The sequence below is a fragment of the Chinchilla lanigera genome, unplaced genomic scaffold (assembly GCF_000276665.1).
Source record: "Chinchilla lanigera isolate Chin_1 unplaced genomic scaffold, ChiLan1.0 scaffold00022, whole genome shotgun sequence".
Taxonomy (NCBI): Eukaryota; Metazoa; Chordata; class Mammalia; order Rodentia; family Chinchillidae; genus Chinchilla; species Chinchilla lanigera.
The window spans coordinates 16,697,028-16,712,913 of record NW_004955423.1 but is presented as its reverse complement, the minus strand read 5'-3'; the positions used below and the strand labels follow the sequence as shown (position 1 = coordinate 16,712,913).

General features: G+C 40.1%; 1 protein-coding gene across 4 annotated transcripts in view; it reads left to right on the top strand.

The window, feature by feature from the left end:
• St6galnac3 (ST6 (alpha-N-acetyl-neuraminyl-2,3-beta-galactosyl-1,3)-N-acetylgalactosaminide alpha-2,6-sialyltransferase 3) overlaps positions 1 to 15,886 on the top strand; it is a 510,855-nt gene that overhangs the window by 203,250 nt on the left and 291,719 nt on the right. For all 4 annotated transcript variants that reach the window (XM_005385223.2, XM_013514532.1, XM_013514533.1 and 1 more), the window contains one exon: positions 8,789 to 8,983. In XM_005385223.2, the coding sequence (XP_005385280.1) occupies positions 8,789 to 8,983 (195 nt within the window). The remainder of the gene's footprint in view (positions 1 to 8,788; positions 8,984 to 15,886) is intronic.

The following is a 15,886-nucleotide window of genomic DNA, read 5'->3' as shown; positions in this document are numbered from 1 at the left end:
ACACTCTTTTGTTAACCATTTCTCACCCCACGGTACGAGATTCTAGCCTTAAGTGTTATCAGCCTCAGACAAGTGTTGATTTTTTAAAAAATACGAATTCTTGTACCTCTTTTCATTATGTGCCATATACAGAATGTTGCCCTGAGCAGTTTCACTAGTTTACTGCCATTCAGATTTACACGTTCTCGCAGGAACTTCAAAGCAGTTTCTTGGTGAAAAGTCCAGTTGAACAAATACGCAAGTCTTCTGACTTCGCTTTACAGTCTGAGTCCTAAACCTTCCTTCCCACCGGTCACAGTAAATCTACAAAGAAATCTCCCAGTGAAGAGCAAAGAAAAGAATCATGTGTATTTCTGTCTTTATAAATAGCATATTTTCCCCTAAATGATAGCCTTTCCCATAATTTAGCACTTATATTTAGAAGAGAACACTATGTAGTCCCTCTGTCCTTCCTTCATTCGTTCATTTTTCTGCAGGTGTTTACTTCTCAATTTGAGATGTAATGCTTGGTAACGCTGTATGAGCGATGGCTCTCAGGTGTTGTTACTTCCTCAAGGGTTTTCTGCTTCTGCCTACTGCCCCTCCTTTCCTTCGCTTTTCCCTCCTTCCTCATCCACCTCACTGCACCCACTTTTATCCGTGCACTGGAAGACAGGGAGGAATGAAGACAGCTTGAAGGGGGAAGCGCTTGAACTTGTAGAGATGGGGTTGGTGGAAAACCGCAGGGTTCAGGGAGCAGGGTCGTGACGAAGGTCACTGGATGCAGATGGCAAAGGGCCTCTGGAGACCAGTGAGGGGTCAAGCTGGAGACATGGGGGACATGAAAGAGAGAGACGGGAGAGGAGACTCTCAAGCAAGCATCCTTCCTTTCTTCCTTCACTTCGTGACGGGGACTCTTGGACTGTGCTCGGTCTGAAAGTTGTGTGAAAAGATAAATGGTGTCTAATGCAAGGCCATGCAGATTCACATAAAAACAAGAGGCTTCGGTTGATGTCATCAGCATTGTCCCAGCAAAGTCAAAGTCATGTCATCACTGTGATGGCTCTGGGCAGGACTCCTAATGACACTAGGTACCATTAGAATTTATGCTTATGTTCCGCTCCTGTGTCCTGAACACTTTGAAGTAGGAACTGGGTTTTAAGAGGCAAATTTACCTCTTGAATAGTGAAAATAGGAGAGCAGATGTTTACAGCAGCTGGAAAAAACCAGTGAAGAAAGACCAAGATGGCTGAGGATAGGAGAGCCTCTGGTTTGGTTACCTGGTTACATTCATGCCCCCTGGGTAGTTAGCACATTTTCCCTCAGCAGAATGCCAGGAATCAGAGGGAGAAGCTGAGCGAGGGCAACAGGTGGCTGGATCCTATTTTTTCCCTGGAGTAGGAGGATTTAGTCAAAAGAAAATGAAACTCGAGATCATACTCATACATGAAATAAATCAGACCCACATGTGTGCACACTGTATTGTCTCACTAGTGTGAGAAACTGAACGAGTAAGTAAGATCTAAAATGTGCAATAAACATTGTGAATTGGGAAGAAACTCTTCAAAAAAAACACAAACTGTTATGGGGGAAAGGGGAAAGGAAGGAAGAGAAAAAGAAAAAAAATTATACACAAGATAGTTAAGATTTGTGAAAGGTTTGTGCTAATATTGTTTGGACATGGGATCGTGTTCACTTTAAAATAATAATACTAAAGAAAAGGAAAACAACTTCTTCAGGGCCATCTGCCCCCGTCTCTGTGTCTGTTTCAACATTAGGCCTAACCTGTTGGCTTAAGTGTCTATCAGTCTATCAGTGCAGTTGGATTCTTCATTGTACATATTCCGCATCAGTCTTCAGCACGATCATGTGTTTCTGCAGAACTTGGGTTCCCTCCTGCTGTAAGAAAAGGCATTCACTGAGGCAATATGAGAAAGATAGACAGAATGAAGTAAACTTTTTATTTATAATTGAACTGAAACAAACTCAGCGAATGTAGCTGTGATTATTTTCATGTGATAATGCAGTGGTTTAAAACTCTGTCTGGTCAGGAGAAGCATAAGCCACTTCTCAAAACACAAAATAAGCAATACCAGCATCTTAAAAACTCATGGAGATTTTTCATCATGGTTTTATCATAGGTTCGGGGAAGTTCAGTGTGGTCTCTTATTATGTCCTCTGACAAACTCATAATGCTTATGTTAATTTGAAGTTCTTCATAATGCTTATAACGATAGGAAACTTCCTCTGGGGAAAAATCCTTGGGGAAGTTTTGGCCATCTATGTTCTTCTCTAGGACTGGCTGTGACACAGAAGAATTTATGATTCTGGCGCCCATGAGATCACTATTTCCTTGGTTTTTGTTTGTTGCAATTCTTATTGACTGTATTCATGTCTGAAGGTGACAGGTTGACGTGTGTTACAGATTCTTAGCATAGATTACCACGTTGAAGATGTTCTATTACCTTGACGCTTTTCTTTTCTTACAAAGCTACCAAACATTTTATTGTTTAGCGATGTCTTCCCTGAATAAAAGTGTCATGGGTCATGAGCTGAGAATAGAACACACACCCATTCCATCACCTTGGTGCCTACAAACTACCTACAGTAAAGCAAAGGCTACCTGGTATTCTCTAGTAGAAGGGGAAAGATAATTGCTGTGTTTTCCCTGAGTGTCAACCAAGAGTACCCTGTAGCTGTCTTTTTAATACTGGGAATAAAGCCAGATTTAGGCAAAATGAATTCAATTTGTCCACAATTACTGATTTCAAAGTAAATGTAATTACCATGTTTCACATCAGTGTCTTAATTTTCCATGTGAATTAGGTATTTTGTTTATTGACAGACTGCATTACAAAACCTACTTAGGGCTGGTACCATTTTTTAAAATTTCTGAACCAGTTCCATAAAAGCAGCCCACTGGTAGGAATAACAATTAATAATTTAGTTAATTCAAAGGCTCTGGAGTCAGAATATCTGAGATCCATTCCGTCTTTATTATTTCCTTGAATTGTGACCTTCAGCAAATCACTCAACTTCTCTAAGCTTTTATTTTTTTGTCTGTGAAATGGGGATTGTAGAAGTATTTCTCTCTAGTAGCATTCATTAAATATTCTGTTAAGACTATGATGATTATTCACGTATTTAAACTTTATCTTGACTTTATTTCCCTGCTAGATGCCCCTACAGGAAGAAAAGCCAATCTCTGAGAGCAGTAATTGCTATTTCCATACAAGAAATTAAGTATCTGTAAGTGACACCTGATGAAGTGGTCCACTGTTGTTCTTGAGATTGTCTTTCTTGAAAAGGCTTTGCTATCTCTCCATCACTGGTCACATCACTGCCTTCTGGAGTAAAGTTTCCCAAATCACCCCTGATCTTACCCATCCATCTTTATACCTTTGATTCTATGGCATAAGTGCAGACACTTTGGTGGGATAGACAAGATTTCTCATGATCTCATTTCTTCTTTTTATCAGCTTTGTGGATTTTCACATGCTATTTCTTCTCCCATATTGATCTGATTTGACTTTCAGTATTCTTTTTGGTAGTCTCAATGATTCCATCAGCAGCTCTTCTGCCCAAAGCAGCCTAGTAAGATCCTACCTAGACTCAACCCACCAGCACTGCCCAGAGTTCTGTTACCCTCCTTTGCTGACTGCTACCCTACCATGAATGTGTGAGGTTTTCCCAGAGTTAGCTATAGTTTAATAAGAGGATCCAAACAGATTGTTGATTCAATGGCTAAAACAAAACAAATGAAGATTTTATTTATATACTCTGAGCTTTGCTAACTCATCTTTGTACAAATGGCAAGAAGATTAATTGTATAATTGAAGTACCAAAGTTGAAGCTTGGCCAATGCCACATGGTAGATCTGTATTGATTATATGATTTCTCACATGGGAGAGGAACTGATATGTGAGAAGATTACAAATAAGCAATGATAGGAGCTCATTAGTGTATAAGGTGATTGAACGCTGATATAAATAATCCAGTTCACATTGTATTTCCAATTTATTTTGGATAAATGACACTACATAAATGAAACTTGACACTGTTTACCCTTGTAAGCAACTACTTCAACTCATTACATAGTATCCTTTAAATACAAAAATATAACTTTATATGGTTGCTTATCAATTATGAGAAAACAAATTTAAAAATGATCTAGCAGCTGACTAGATTCATAGTTAATGTCTGTATTCTGAGGCTAATGACTAATTCTGTTTTTAGAAAGAATAAACACCTATATACGTTAATATTGCTTGCAAATTTTCTAAGTCCAAATTGCTGCAATTTTGTTTTCTCCCCAAATTGTGAATTCTTTGTAGGTCTTACTTTAAAATAGGCATTTCTGCTATAAAGTCTGATAAGCTATGTTCTAACTCTAAAGAGCAAGCAACTGGGATGTCACATTTGTGATGCATATTTTTGCAGCACAGAGGAGATTAGATTCTAAATGTCTCAGCTGTTAGAGGCCCCTTCAGACTTGCCCCAAACGAAGCACAAAGCAGGAGGAAACGTTCCTTAAAGCAGTTCATCAGGTCTATTTGGGTACGATGGCATTCTTCCAGAGCTCCTATGGATGAGTTGCAGTGAACAGTTCAAGGGTTTGCAGCTTGGAGTATTTGGGAAAGAGATTCCTGTAGTTCTTACACATTTCCCATGGGCCCATGAGTGCTCACTCACAGGCTATTATTCATCAAGGACTAACACTTATCAGTTAGAAAACAATATCTTCTGTTTGTCCAGTACTCGCTGGGCCTGGACTGTACTTTGTATTTTCCATCCATTGTATCATCATCATGTTCACGTTTCTGCTCTTAGGGGAATGGGTGTTTTTTAAGTTTATGTCTACGTTTGCACAGTATGAAAATGTGTTGGGCCAAGTCTTATGCATTATCAACTGACAAGGACGCGCTGCTCTTTTCTCTAACCTAATGGTGGTTTGGAGTCTAAAGGATGCTCTGATGACTTCAGTAAATGCTGCAGGGATCACTTCCGTAAACAAATTGTGAGACTTGGAACGTAGATGTAAACAGGTAGTCTTCTAATTTTCTGAGTTTTGATGGATTCAAAACTGTTACTAGAACAAGCCACTAATGGCATCAATTAATTGATGGAAGAAGTCAAATAACAGAAAACAAGACAATGTGATGTATTGAATGGCAATTTCAAATAAAATGAAGTGATTAATGCAGTTTTCATTTGATAGGAAAGTGGAGAGTATTTTAGAATTATGAAATGTAGCACTTGAAACATTTTCCTTTCATTACCTTAATGTAAAACAGATAGGGTAGATAATTGCATCTCAGTGTATTTGGCTGATTAGTTTCGTTTCATGATTTGAACTCTGTCTAGCATCATTTCCCACTACACCATCTATGTTCCCTTTGTACCAAGTGACATGAAAGTTTCTGATCGTTTCATGGGCTGTGAAATCGCTCTTCCCTCTCCCTGGAATGTTTCCTGTCTTCATTTTGCTAACTGCCCTTCGTATGAATACCATCACCTCAAATGGGCATTCCCACAATCATCCCTCCCACAATCCCTGACCCAGTCCTCCTCCGGAATCCCACATATCCCTTAACTTCATTTGACGCATGGAATTGTGCTTCTCTGCTTACTGCTGGCTGCACTAACTTGTGGCTCTGGAAGGGTGGTCTTTTTGGTATGGTTTTATTTCTGTTTTCAGTACTTGATCTTCAGTTTTTCAGCACTTGGTATAGGCTCAATGAACAAGTGCAACTTGACCACTGTGAGTATATCCATGTAGCTCATTTGTCTGAATCCTCTGTTCACTTCTGCACCTCCTACATTCCTACCACAAACACACATTCTCTGTCTGTCTCTATATGTGTTTCTGTTTCTCTGTCTCTTTTTCTGCCCTCTCTCTCCACTTTGCTGCGAGTAGACTTCTAAGAGCCTTATTCATGGTTGACACTGCAATTGCCCAAGGTAATCATCTGGCAGAAGTGACTACTAGGAGACTGCACATTTATGTTGAGTTCTGTCCTTGCCATCTTCTGGTGCACAGAATATACTCAGAGTTATACTTTTTTTTTCCAGCGCTGAGGATTGAGCCCAGGGCCTTGTCCGTATTAGGCAAACACTCTCCCACTGAGCTATAAGTCCAGTCTAAAGTTATGGATTTCTAGTGAAATTTCAAGATAGACATCATCAGCACAATGAGACCATTTTCACACTAAGCAAAAAAAGCAAAGAATCCAGTCCAGGCAACACAACAGCAGTTGGGCAGCAGGTCTGACCTAAGCAAGAAGTACCGCTGCCCACTGCAGAACCCACGTCCAGGTGGGGCACAGAAGGATGGGCACCTGGCTTCTGTCTCCGCTGCTCCCCACCTTCTGTGCTCAGTTCTTAGTTTCCTTTGACAGGACGTAGGAGGCAGGCATGGATTACCAGGGCTCAGCCTTTTCCAACTGTGATTTCATTCTGTTTTGAATTTTCTCTCAAAATGGTTGATTTCTGTTCCTCTCGTGTGTGTATTGTATAAGTGTTGCTACTTGCCATCAGCATGTTCAGAAAGCTCCCCCAGGCCTTTGTCCCCCAACCCCCAGCCATGCAAGGCGATGCAGCAACTGAGAGAACCAGAGAGCCATGCTGGGCTCCGGAACAGACAAAAGTACAAGTTCCATCTGGGTCTCCTTCAAAGCAAGCTGCTGCTTCGTAACAAGGCCCTGGATGGCAAAAGAAAAAAAAAAAAGGTCCTTACCTGTTTACTTAATGGGTGATTGGTCTCTTTGCTTTTATTTAGCCATCTGTTCTGGTCTGTGTCCCTTTAAACATGTAAGATCCATCACTTTATTTAAGCTGTTACCTTGACACATTGCAGCGTTGTGGACATAATGATTCCACAGAGAAGCAAATTAAAACGGTTTTTCATGATTAGAAGGTTAAATGAGGAAAGGTTGTGGTAGTTAGTGGTGAGATAAGGGCTTTAAAAGAGGCAGAGCTCAGGGGACTTTCAGGTGATTAGAAAATTAGGCTGGCTAGACAGAGGAATGCAGATTTCACAAATTTCAGGAGCCAAGTGAGAATGAAGACTTTCTCCAGATGTCTGTGACTTGGACTCTGGTTCTACAGCCTGCACAGAGGTGGTGATCCCAGACTAGGAAAGATACAGGGACTGTCTTGGAGTTCCTTTTCTTCCTTGGGAGATTCAATGAGGAGGAAAATGAAGCCAATCCCACAGGAAGTGGTAAACACAAAACATGACCACAACCACAACCACAACCACAACTCCACAACCATTCAGTGATTTTCAGACAGTTGTCTGGCTTTCCTTCAGTGTGGAGAGGACAGGGCAGTCAAGCACAACTTCATGGAGTACTTCACTGGGTCTTCAGCTCGGTTCTGCTCTTTCTGGACCTTCCTCTTGTCTCCAGGATGGTTCCACTAAGATGAACTGCCAGTCCCTGACAACCGGCAAGCCTAGAAAACCAAAGGCTTTATCTTCTTTGTGTCATTGATGAAATCCTGCTTGCACCATTTCAGTTTCTCCTGTGAAGACCAGGATGACTGCAGTCACTTAAGCTTAAGGTCTCAATCACCTCTGAATTTTATTATCTGCCACGTAGGTCCCACTGGTAGCCCAGTTCTAAGCCTTTATCTAATTTGAGCCTCTCCTGTCTTTTTTCACCTTTTTCTGTCTTAGTTTCCATCCTCATTACCTCTGTCCTGAGCAACTGGATTAGTCTTCCAACTAGTCACTACTTACTTTTCTTCATTCCCTGCTACAAGGTATTTTTAACACTGATGTTTGATTATAACTTACAACTGCTATGTTCAGCAGAACAAAACAACCCAAACAATTGTTTTGACTTTCCCTCACGTAGGAAACTCCATGGGGCCTTCTTATCTTGGTGTCTGAGGAAGTACATAGTTTATGCTTCCAGCTTTTCCTCATTTGTCTCATTCTTCTACCTAGAAAGTCACTTCTGCTCACACATCTCTACCATCTAAAACTCATGCATTTTGTCATGCTCAGTCTCAAATACATCTCTACCTGCTCCCACCCCAATCAGATGAGGCTGCTCCTGCTTTTACTTCATAGCAGCACGTCTAGGGACACGTTCTTATGCTGCTTGGCATCACATTTTTCCTTCTTTTATTGTTAGCATTTCGAACCTTACTTTTGCACCCCTTTCAGTACAGGTAGAGTTTCCTGCCCATAGAGGGTGCTAGACACAAAAATAGAAACATGAATGATAATGATATTGGACTACATGGATGAGAAAAATGCATTAATTCATTTATTTCACTCAAGTGTTTGTTGAGTGCTGGTACTATGTAAGGTACTGTATTAGGGACCTTGGGATACAGACAGTAATACGATGCAGAACCTCCCAGTTCTTCAGTAACTCACAGTTACATGGAGGAGAAATCACATGGTGAATAAGTGCAACAGATATGCCTTCAAAGTTGAGTGTGGGAACGGTCCTCTTCCCTCTATTCCGGTGGAGAGGTGGTGGGGAGGAGGTGGAGTAATGTGGAAAGGCTTCCTGTAGTTCGGAGTGTCTTGCTTGGGTTTTCCAAACCAAACAGGAGTGGCAGGAAAAATAGAGAGGTGAAAAAGGGTAGAGACAAAGTGGAAAAGTCCACAAATACTGTTTTGCTTACTCTCAGATGCCCAGCACACAAAGCCAGCCTGGTCACCTAGTGATTTTTTTCCATCCCCAAGTGAAATATCCTACATGACAAATCCTTTCTTCTTAGAAAAGAAAAAGAACCTCCCTCCATGACTGTTTTTAGTTAAAAGTCATTCTTTTCTTTTTAATGTTTGCAGAGAAAATCTGTGATTGCGGTGAGCTTCATAGCAGCACTCCTCTTCCTGCTGGTTGTGCGCCTTGTAAATGAAGTGAATTTCCCATTGCTACTAAACTGCTTTGGACAACCCGGAACCAAGTGGATACCATTCTCCTATACATACAGGCGGCCCCTTCGAACTCACTATGGATACATCAATGTGAGGACACAAGAGGTAAGACCTCAGAGGATTCAGAGGGTATCCATGGTAACGGCTTTGCTTTGGAACAAGATGGCCTCCAGCTCACTGAATTACTCTACCCAGAGAGCTTCTTTGGGTCTCTGATAGCAACTTTTGTTTTCTCATCTTAGACACTTACAGACCTAGGTCTACAATAGGCTGCCTCTCCTAAATCAAACCTTTCAATTCACTGGCTCCATATGGAGTCAAGGAAGCAATTACCTGTTTTCCTGGTGGTTTGTGGCATAACACACATATCTTTCCATTTAGAAATTCTGATCAGCACTTACCAGCTGGGGAACTGGCTGGCTTTATTTCCTGTAGGTTGACTGGTTGGGGCCAGCTCTTTATAGAACTTCAGAAAAGCATTTGCACTCTTTAAAACTCTGTAATCCTTAGACCTTGAGCTAGAAAAGGCCAAGCTGATTTTCAAATTCGCAGTGGCTGCAGAGATAATGGGATTTAAAGGGTTTCCAAATTTAAAGGGGTTAAAATCATTTAAATCCTATAATCACTGAACCTTTAAATCTTTATAGCCAATTGGTGGCTCAAGAGAGGATGGTGGTGTATTGACAACTAAAAAGTACATGCTGTGCTAGCACTTTTGCTAGCAAGCAATTGTCTCATGAAATACAGTAAAAAATAATGAACCCCACAACATGTGAGAAGTGTAGAACTAGGTAATAAAGTTGCTTTGACTCTCCGTTTCTGTGGTGTAGGATAAATGTGAGGCTTATATCCACAGACACAAAGTTTAAAATTGTTGGTGAGAAAGCTACGTATCACCACATCATGGGGAAGATTTTATTGAAAAGTTATTTTATAAAGCTGCTAGAGAGGAAGGGCTTGGGACATAGCTAGATGATAGAACACTTGCTTAGCATGCATAAGACCCTAGATTGCATCCCCAGAACTGCAGAGGAAAGATATTAGAAAAGAGGAGGAGGGGGAGTGGGGGAGGAGGAGAAGGGGGAGAAGAAGAAGGAGAAGGAGGAGGAGGAGAAGACGGAGGGAGAGGAGGAGGAGAGGAAGAAGAAGGAGGGGAGGAGGAGGAGGAGAATCATACACAGCATGCTACTCTTGTTTTGAGAGTTATTCTTAATATTCTGGGCAATGTCATCCCTATGTCTTTGTTTCTGGTAATTTTATTATTTGAAAATTATTTCAGTATGTGCAGGATTTATAGACTTTTCTCTAGACTTTTAGAGTTGGAGGGGAGCACCATTAATATATAAATTCCTAGGAGGTTTGCTTGATGTTTATCCTTTAATTGGGTTTAAGTTAATTTTTAAAGTGTCTGTTGTTTGAATTTGTTGCATGTCCTAATAAATTGATTACCTATATAAAGATGTGTCTCTTAGTGAGCAGTTTGTATTGCTCTCATCTTTTATTACTTTTACTTCCAGCTGTCATTTCATATTCTGTAGCTCTGCAGTAGAGTGCTCATCTTTTCACACATGCTTGTCACAGGCTGAAAATGAACACGTGATGAAAGTGTCCCACAAATTATTCCCACAAAGGAAATCCTTCCAGTTATGACAGACTCTTAAATATTTGTGACCTGGATTTTCGAGTGTTAAAGGAAAAATTGGCCGAGGGATGCAGTAATTTAATTAGTCATACTTAACAGGCTACCATTGAACCTCACTTGATATAGTTTTTGGCAGCAACAATTACCAAAGAACTAAGAATATTATTTTGCCACTGCACACACTATTTTCGGGAGGAAACATGATTCCCGAAAGACTTCAGGGTTTAGAGACATATAAATATGGTTTGAGTTCCAGTTCTATTGCTTCATTATACTTAAAGTGGAGTGTTTACTTTGGAGTAAATTTTATAACTTCTCTGTCTCCATTTCCATAGTTTCCAAGCACAGACAACAGCATCAGACCCAGTGGTTATTAGAAAGGTTAAACAGGACCAAGGCATGAGATATAGCTTTATACTGATTTTCAATGAATGATTTCTTTTGTTGCCCCAATACTTACCAGTATGACATTAAGCATTCAGAACACCCAAGACCAATTAATAGAATTTCTATTTAAGTTTTCAAGATTCTGGACTCAGGGCAATACACATACAATGAGTTTCCCAAACCCACTAGTAATCAGGCTTTATAAATTAAACCTCAAAGAGGAAAAAAATTAAAAAGCACAAAGAGGTATCACTATACTCTGTTCCAGAATGACAAAACTTAAGAAGTCTGCTGATGCTGTGTGTTGGTGAGGCTGTGGAACAGTAGGAATTCTCATTCACTAGTGATGGGAGTATAAATTGAAACAAGTACTTTGAGAAAACTGAAGTATTCCACGTTATTGAACTTGAGAGGTGATGATCTGCATTTGTGACTCAGCAGCATTTCCAGTCATCCATCCCCCTCTACCTTAGAGACACTTGTGAACCCATGGATGAGGACACATAGACAGCATGTGTGGGGCTATTGTTGATAAAAACCTGAATCTAGAAAACACTCGGTATTGTGGTTTAGATCTAAAAAGTCCCACACAGTTCTCCTGTGTGTGCAAGATGATTGGATCATGGCAGAGCTGTATGCATTGGTGACCTTACCCTTTGACGAGTTTGTCACTGAATGTGCTGTTGGATGTGGGGCCTGGATGGAGGTGGTCACTGGAGCCGTGACCCAGAAGGGCGCTCTCTTGTTCCTGGTCCTCTGTTCTCTCGATGCTTCCTGTCTGCCATGGGTTGAACAGCTCTCCTCCACCCAGGCCCTTTCACCATGCTGTTTTTTTTCCGTGGAGCCAGCTGACTATAGAATGAATCTTCTAAACAAAGTGAGCCAACATAGACCTCTTTTCCTTCTAGTGGTGTTGGTGTTGGGTATCTTATCCCAGTGATAGAAAAGTGACTAATACATGCAAATATCTATTAGGATGAGAATGGATTGAAATTGTGCCATCTATATATCCTGGAATGCCAGGCAGTGGAGACAGCTATGGTGGTATGTGATAACCTGGATGGTGAACTTAGGCACATAGTGTAATTCCACTTATAAGTCACAGGAAGAGAAAAAACTAAATGACATTGCCTAGCAATTTAGAAACATATAGATCTCTCTCTCTCTCTCTCTCTCTCTCTCTCTCTCTCCCAAAAAACAGCCAAGAGCTTGTACATCTTAGAAGAGATAAAAGTGAAGGGAATCATCATAGAAGTGGGAGTAGCAATTACCTCTGAAAAAAAATGTAGGCTTCATGACCAGCATGGCTTTCTGGAAGGTCAGCAATGTACAGTCTCTTGACCTTGTTGAGATTTCATAGGCCTTCACATTCTAGTTATTTATTAGTATAAGTGTATCTATCTGAACTTTTTGTGTGTTGATATCACAGTGAAAGGGTGCAAATACACTGAGTCCAGGGAAGATGCTTATTAACCACTTATTATGGACCAATTATTACACAAAGCATTCCATCTAATTTAATAGCAAGAAGAAGGTAAAAAGAAAAATAGGCTATTAACCTATCCCAAACAATCCAAAGTACTGAAGTAGGCAATTTCATTTCACATAAAGTATAACATAGAAAGGGCAGTTCTTCCTCTAGTTCTGGTCTCTGTAGGATAGAACGGAAGACTCCCATGTTATAACTTGCCAAGTTGAAAAATTTGCATGGAAGTTTAAAAACAACATATGAACACTAGAGAGAATGACAGATTTCCTCCTGAACCCAAATAGTCCTTGGCTAAATAGGAAAGAAGGCAAAAGTTGGTGACTTCCTACTTCCTCCTCATTGATTTAATCTTTGCCTTTGGCAATCTCACCCTATGTACTGCCTGCCACGTCTGTGCTCTGTTTTCACAAATGATTATGCATTGGTCCTTTCCAAATAATGGCCTCAGGTGCAATACTTTCCAGAGATGGTTGCATTAAATAACAGTCTCAGGATGGCAAACCTTCAAGAGGTAGAGTAATATGACAAAAATGGTAGGTGATGGATTGATTGTTGTGGGGCAAATAGCTTTAGTGGTGACCTTCCAGATGTGCTTCTGTAGGGTTAAGATGGGGATAATCTCTTTCCTGCCCATCGTAAATGGCTATGGCCAACATCCTATAACATTTTATGCTTGCAGACAGCCATGTAGCAATATGATTGCACAAAAAGGGCATGATCTCATTATGACAAATCAAGGGAGGGAAAATTGCTAAGACTGTTTTTCAGATTTTTCTTGGCACCTTAGTTGTAGCATTTTTTCCTTCCAAGTAGGGGGCAGGACCTTTTCTGAAAGGAGGGGTGGGGCTAATGACCTATAATTAAACAAGACAGATCAGAGGATATCTTTATAGCCAACTCTTGCACAGATAGGTGGGGAAAGTTGGAGTACTATTTTTAGTTTTTTGGCTGGCTTTGGGAAAGAGGAGCTCTGGTTTCTATGACCTAGAGAAGTTCTAGTTTCCATAGTTCGCCTTGAGGGAGAATCATAGGTGAGAGATAGAACGCAGGAAGTTAAGGCCTTCACTGTGGGGTGTCATTTTCTGAGCACCAACACTTACAGCCCTCTTTACTTTTTTCTGATCCAGAGAATTGCCCATAATTGGCTGAATGGAGTCAGGTGATCACACTAATCTACTTACTTCAACACTGTGATCCTTAAGGTTTTCTCAAAAGTTTTCTTTCCCCTAGTATGTATATTCAGTGGCTTTCTAGAAATCACTAAACTTTCTAGGGTTTATTTTCAAAAAATATACATAGACATGCATCCATGTTTTCTAGAACTAGACCGTCTGCAGACATGATCACTGCTGCTAATGGTTTTATTGCCCAGTGCTTCAGGTAGCAGACATTTGCTGTGGCTAGACATTGACTTTTATGAGCTGAAATGATTGCAAGTGAGAATGTTTCTTCAGTTCTGTCTAAAACAAGTCAGAATGAGAAGCAGCAGAATTAGGTTTAATATCTAGTGGATGTTATGGACAGTAGGCCTGCTTAGAATCAAAATCACATTCTTTGGCTGTCTTTTAAAAGTCAGATGAGTTCTGAGGCCTTTGCATTGGCACAACCGGAAGTATAGAGAGTGTTGTGCTTCTGTAACACTTTGTCCCAGAGATATCACATACAGTAAATCACTTCCAGTTCTGGTGCCTTTTTATCATCAACTTATCTGGTGTTTGAACAGTTCATTTCCAAGGGACATACAGAAAGTAAAACTACAAGGAACACAGGAAAGATAATCATGGCATCTTGAATATATTTCAAACTGAATATTTGAATTCAGACTCACAAAAAGGAGTATGTTGTGAAAACTCTAAGGATTATGATAGCGAACCTCCCGCTGTATAATGACAATGTGAATGCAATGCAGTTGGTGATTGCTTCCCATTCTTTACACTGACCTCTTCCCTCTGAACCAGTGTGAGTTGATGTTCTGATCCCTGGGCAAAGGAAAGTCTGGAGCAGCAAAATGAGACCAACTCATTGGATGAGGGCTGGAATTCTGAAGGTCTCTGCTGGTCCCAGAACTCAGAATTCATCATTATTACCCAAGTTTGAGCTGATAACAACCACAAGGTATTGCCAAGCTAAAACTTGAGGAATATCGATTCTGCAACAGACCCCAAACTCCCCCTGAGCCCCATTACCTCATTTTTGACCCTCTCGATGCTACAGTTTGGCCTGCTATATCATTTTCATATCAATAATGCACCCCTATATTTAATAGGTATGATTACTGAGAACCTACTTATCATAAGGTGGCAGAGTTACTGTATTATCCATTTGCTTTGGACATGGTGAAAAGCAGATGTCACCCATGTGATTTTCCAAAACAAAATATGTCCTTGGCACTATACTGTGAAGCCTGTTTTCTCCTTAAAATAAATTTTAACTGTTCATTTAAAATTATTAATTGCACCAGGTAGGAACACAGAGATGATTTAGCTACCCCAGGACTTGGTTCAAGGTATTAATGTTTTTCCGTATTGAGGAAAGGAAATGAACTTCAGGTTAGGTTCTAGTTGTAGTTTCCTACCATGGACTCATTGTGTTGTGGTTCTGTTTATTTTGTTGTTGTTGTTGTTGTTGTTTTTATGTGACCTCGTGTGAAGACATTGCTCAGGGCAAGCAACCTACAGCTTATTTTCAGGTCATGGTCAATAAGATGCCACAGGCAGAGCTGTCTGGAGACCAGTGGGGTGACAGATGCCTCTGTCAGACCTGAGAAGAGAACCTTACAGAGCTGGCGTTGCACAGAATTTCTGGTGCTTGGGGAAAGTGCCTTTTTACAGGGTGCCCAAAGATATACTACATGGACACGCAGTGGATTTCTGGAGCTCAGCAACCAACTTTAGGACTGTGTTTTCAATTGCTTAACAGTTTAATGAGGCTGAAGTGTGCCTCTTTAAAAAATGAGAATGTTATAAAGCCTCAAATAGACTAAATAGGAATACTTAGGAGCAGTTTCTGTGACAGACAGACCACACTAGCTTAATTAAAGATATGCATAACATATTGATATTGCAATAGAATTTCCCAAATTGTGGTTATAGTAACAATTAAGGAATAGAGCTGACTTTCATGGCAATTAAAGCACATACCACACATTCAAATAAATGTACACATGTAACTAAGATTGAAATGAATGGGTTTTATATATTGGAAATATGGGCTTTGGATTTTGCATAAGTGTATTGGGAGCAATTAAATGCAAATGTTCCAAAAATTTTAAATCGATCAGTTTAATTGTTAATTAAAATCTGAATATTCCCATTTGTGAAATCATAAAGCAAAAGGAATTTCAACTAAACTGCTTTAGAAAAAGAAACAAGTGAATGATCTATAATAAAGATTACTTCTTTGATGTGGGCCTATAGGATTCATCATTTTAAAGATAATTTATTGTTTTTCCAAGTACATGAGGGCATTTTTTTGTTTTTTTTTTTTTTTT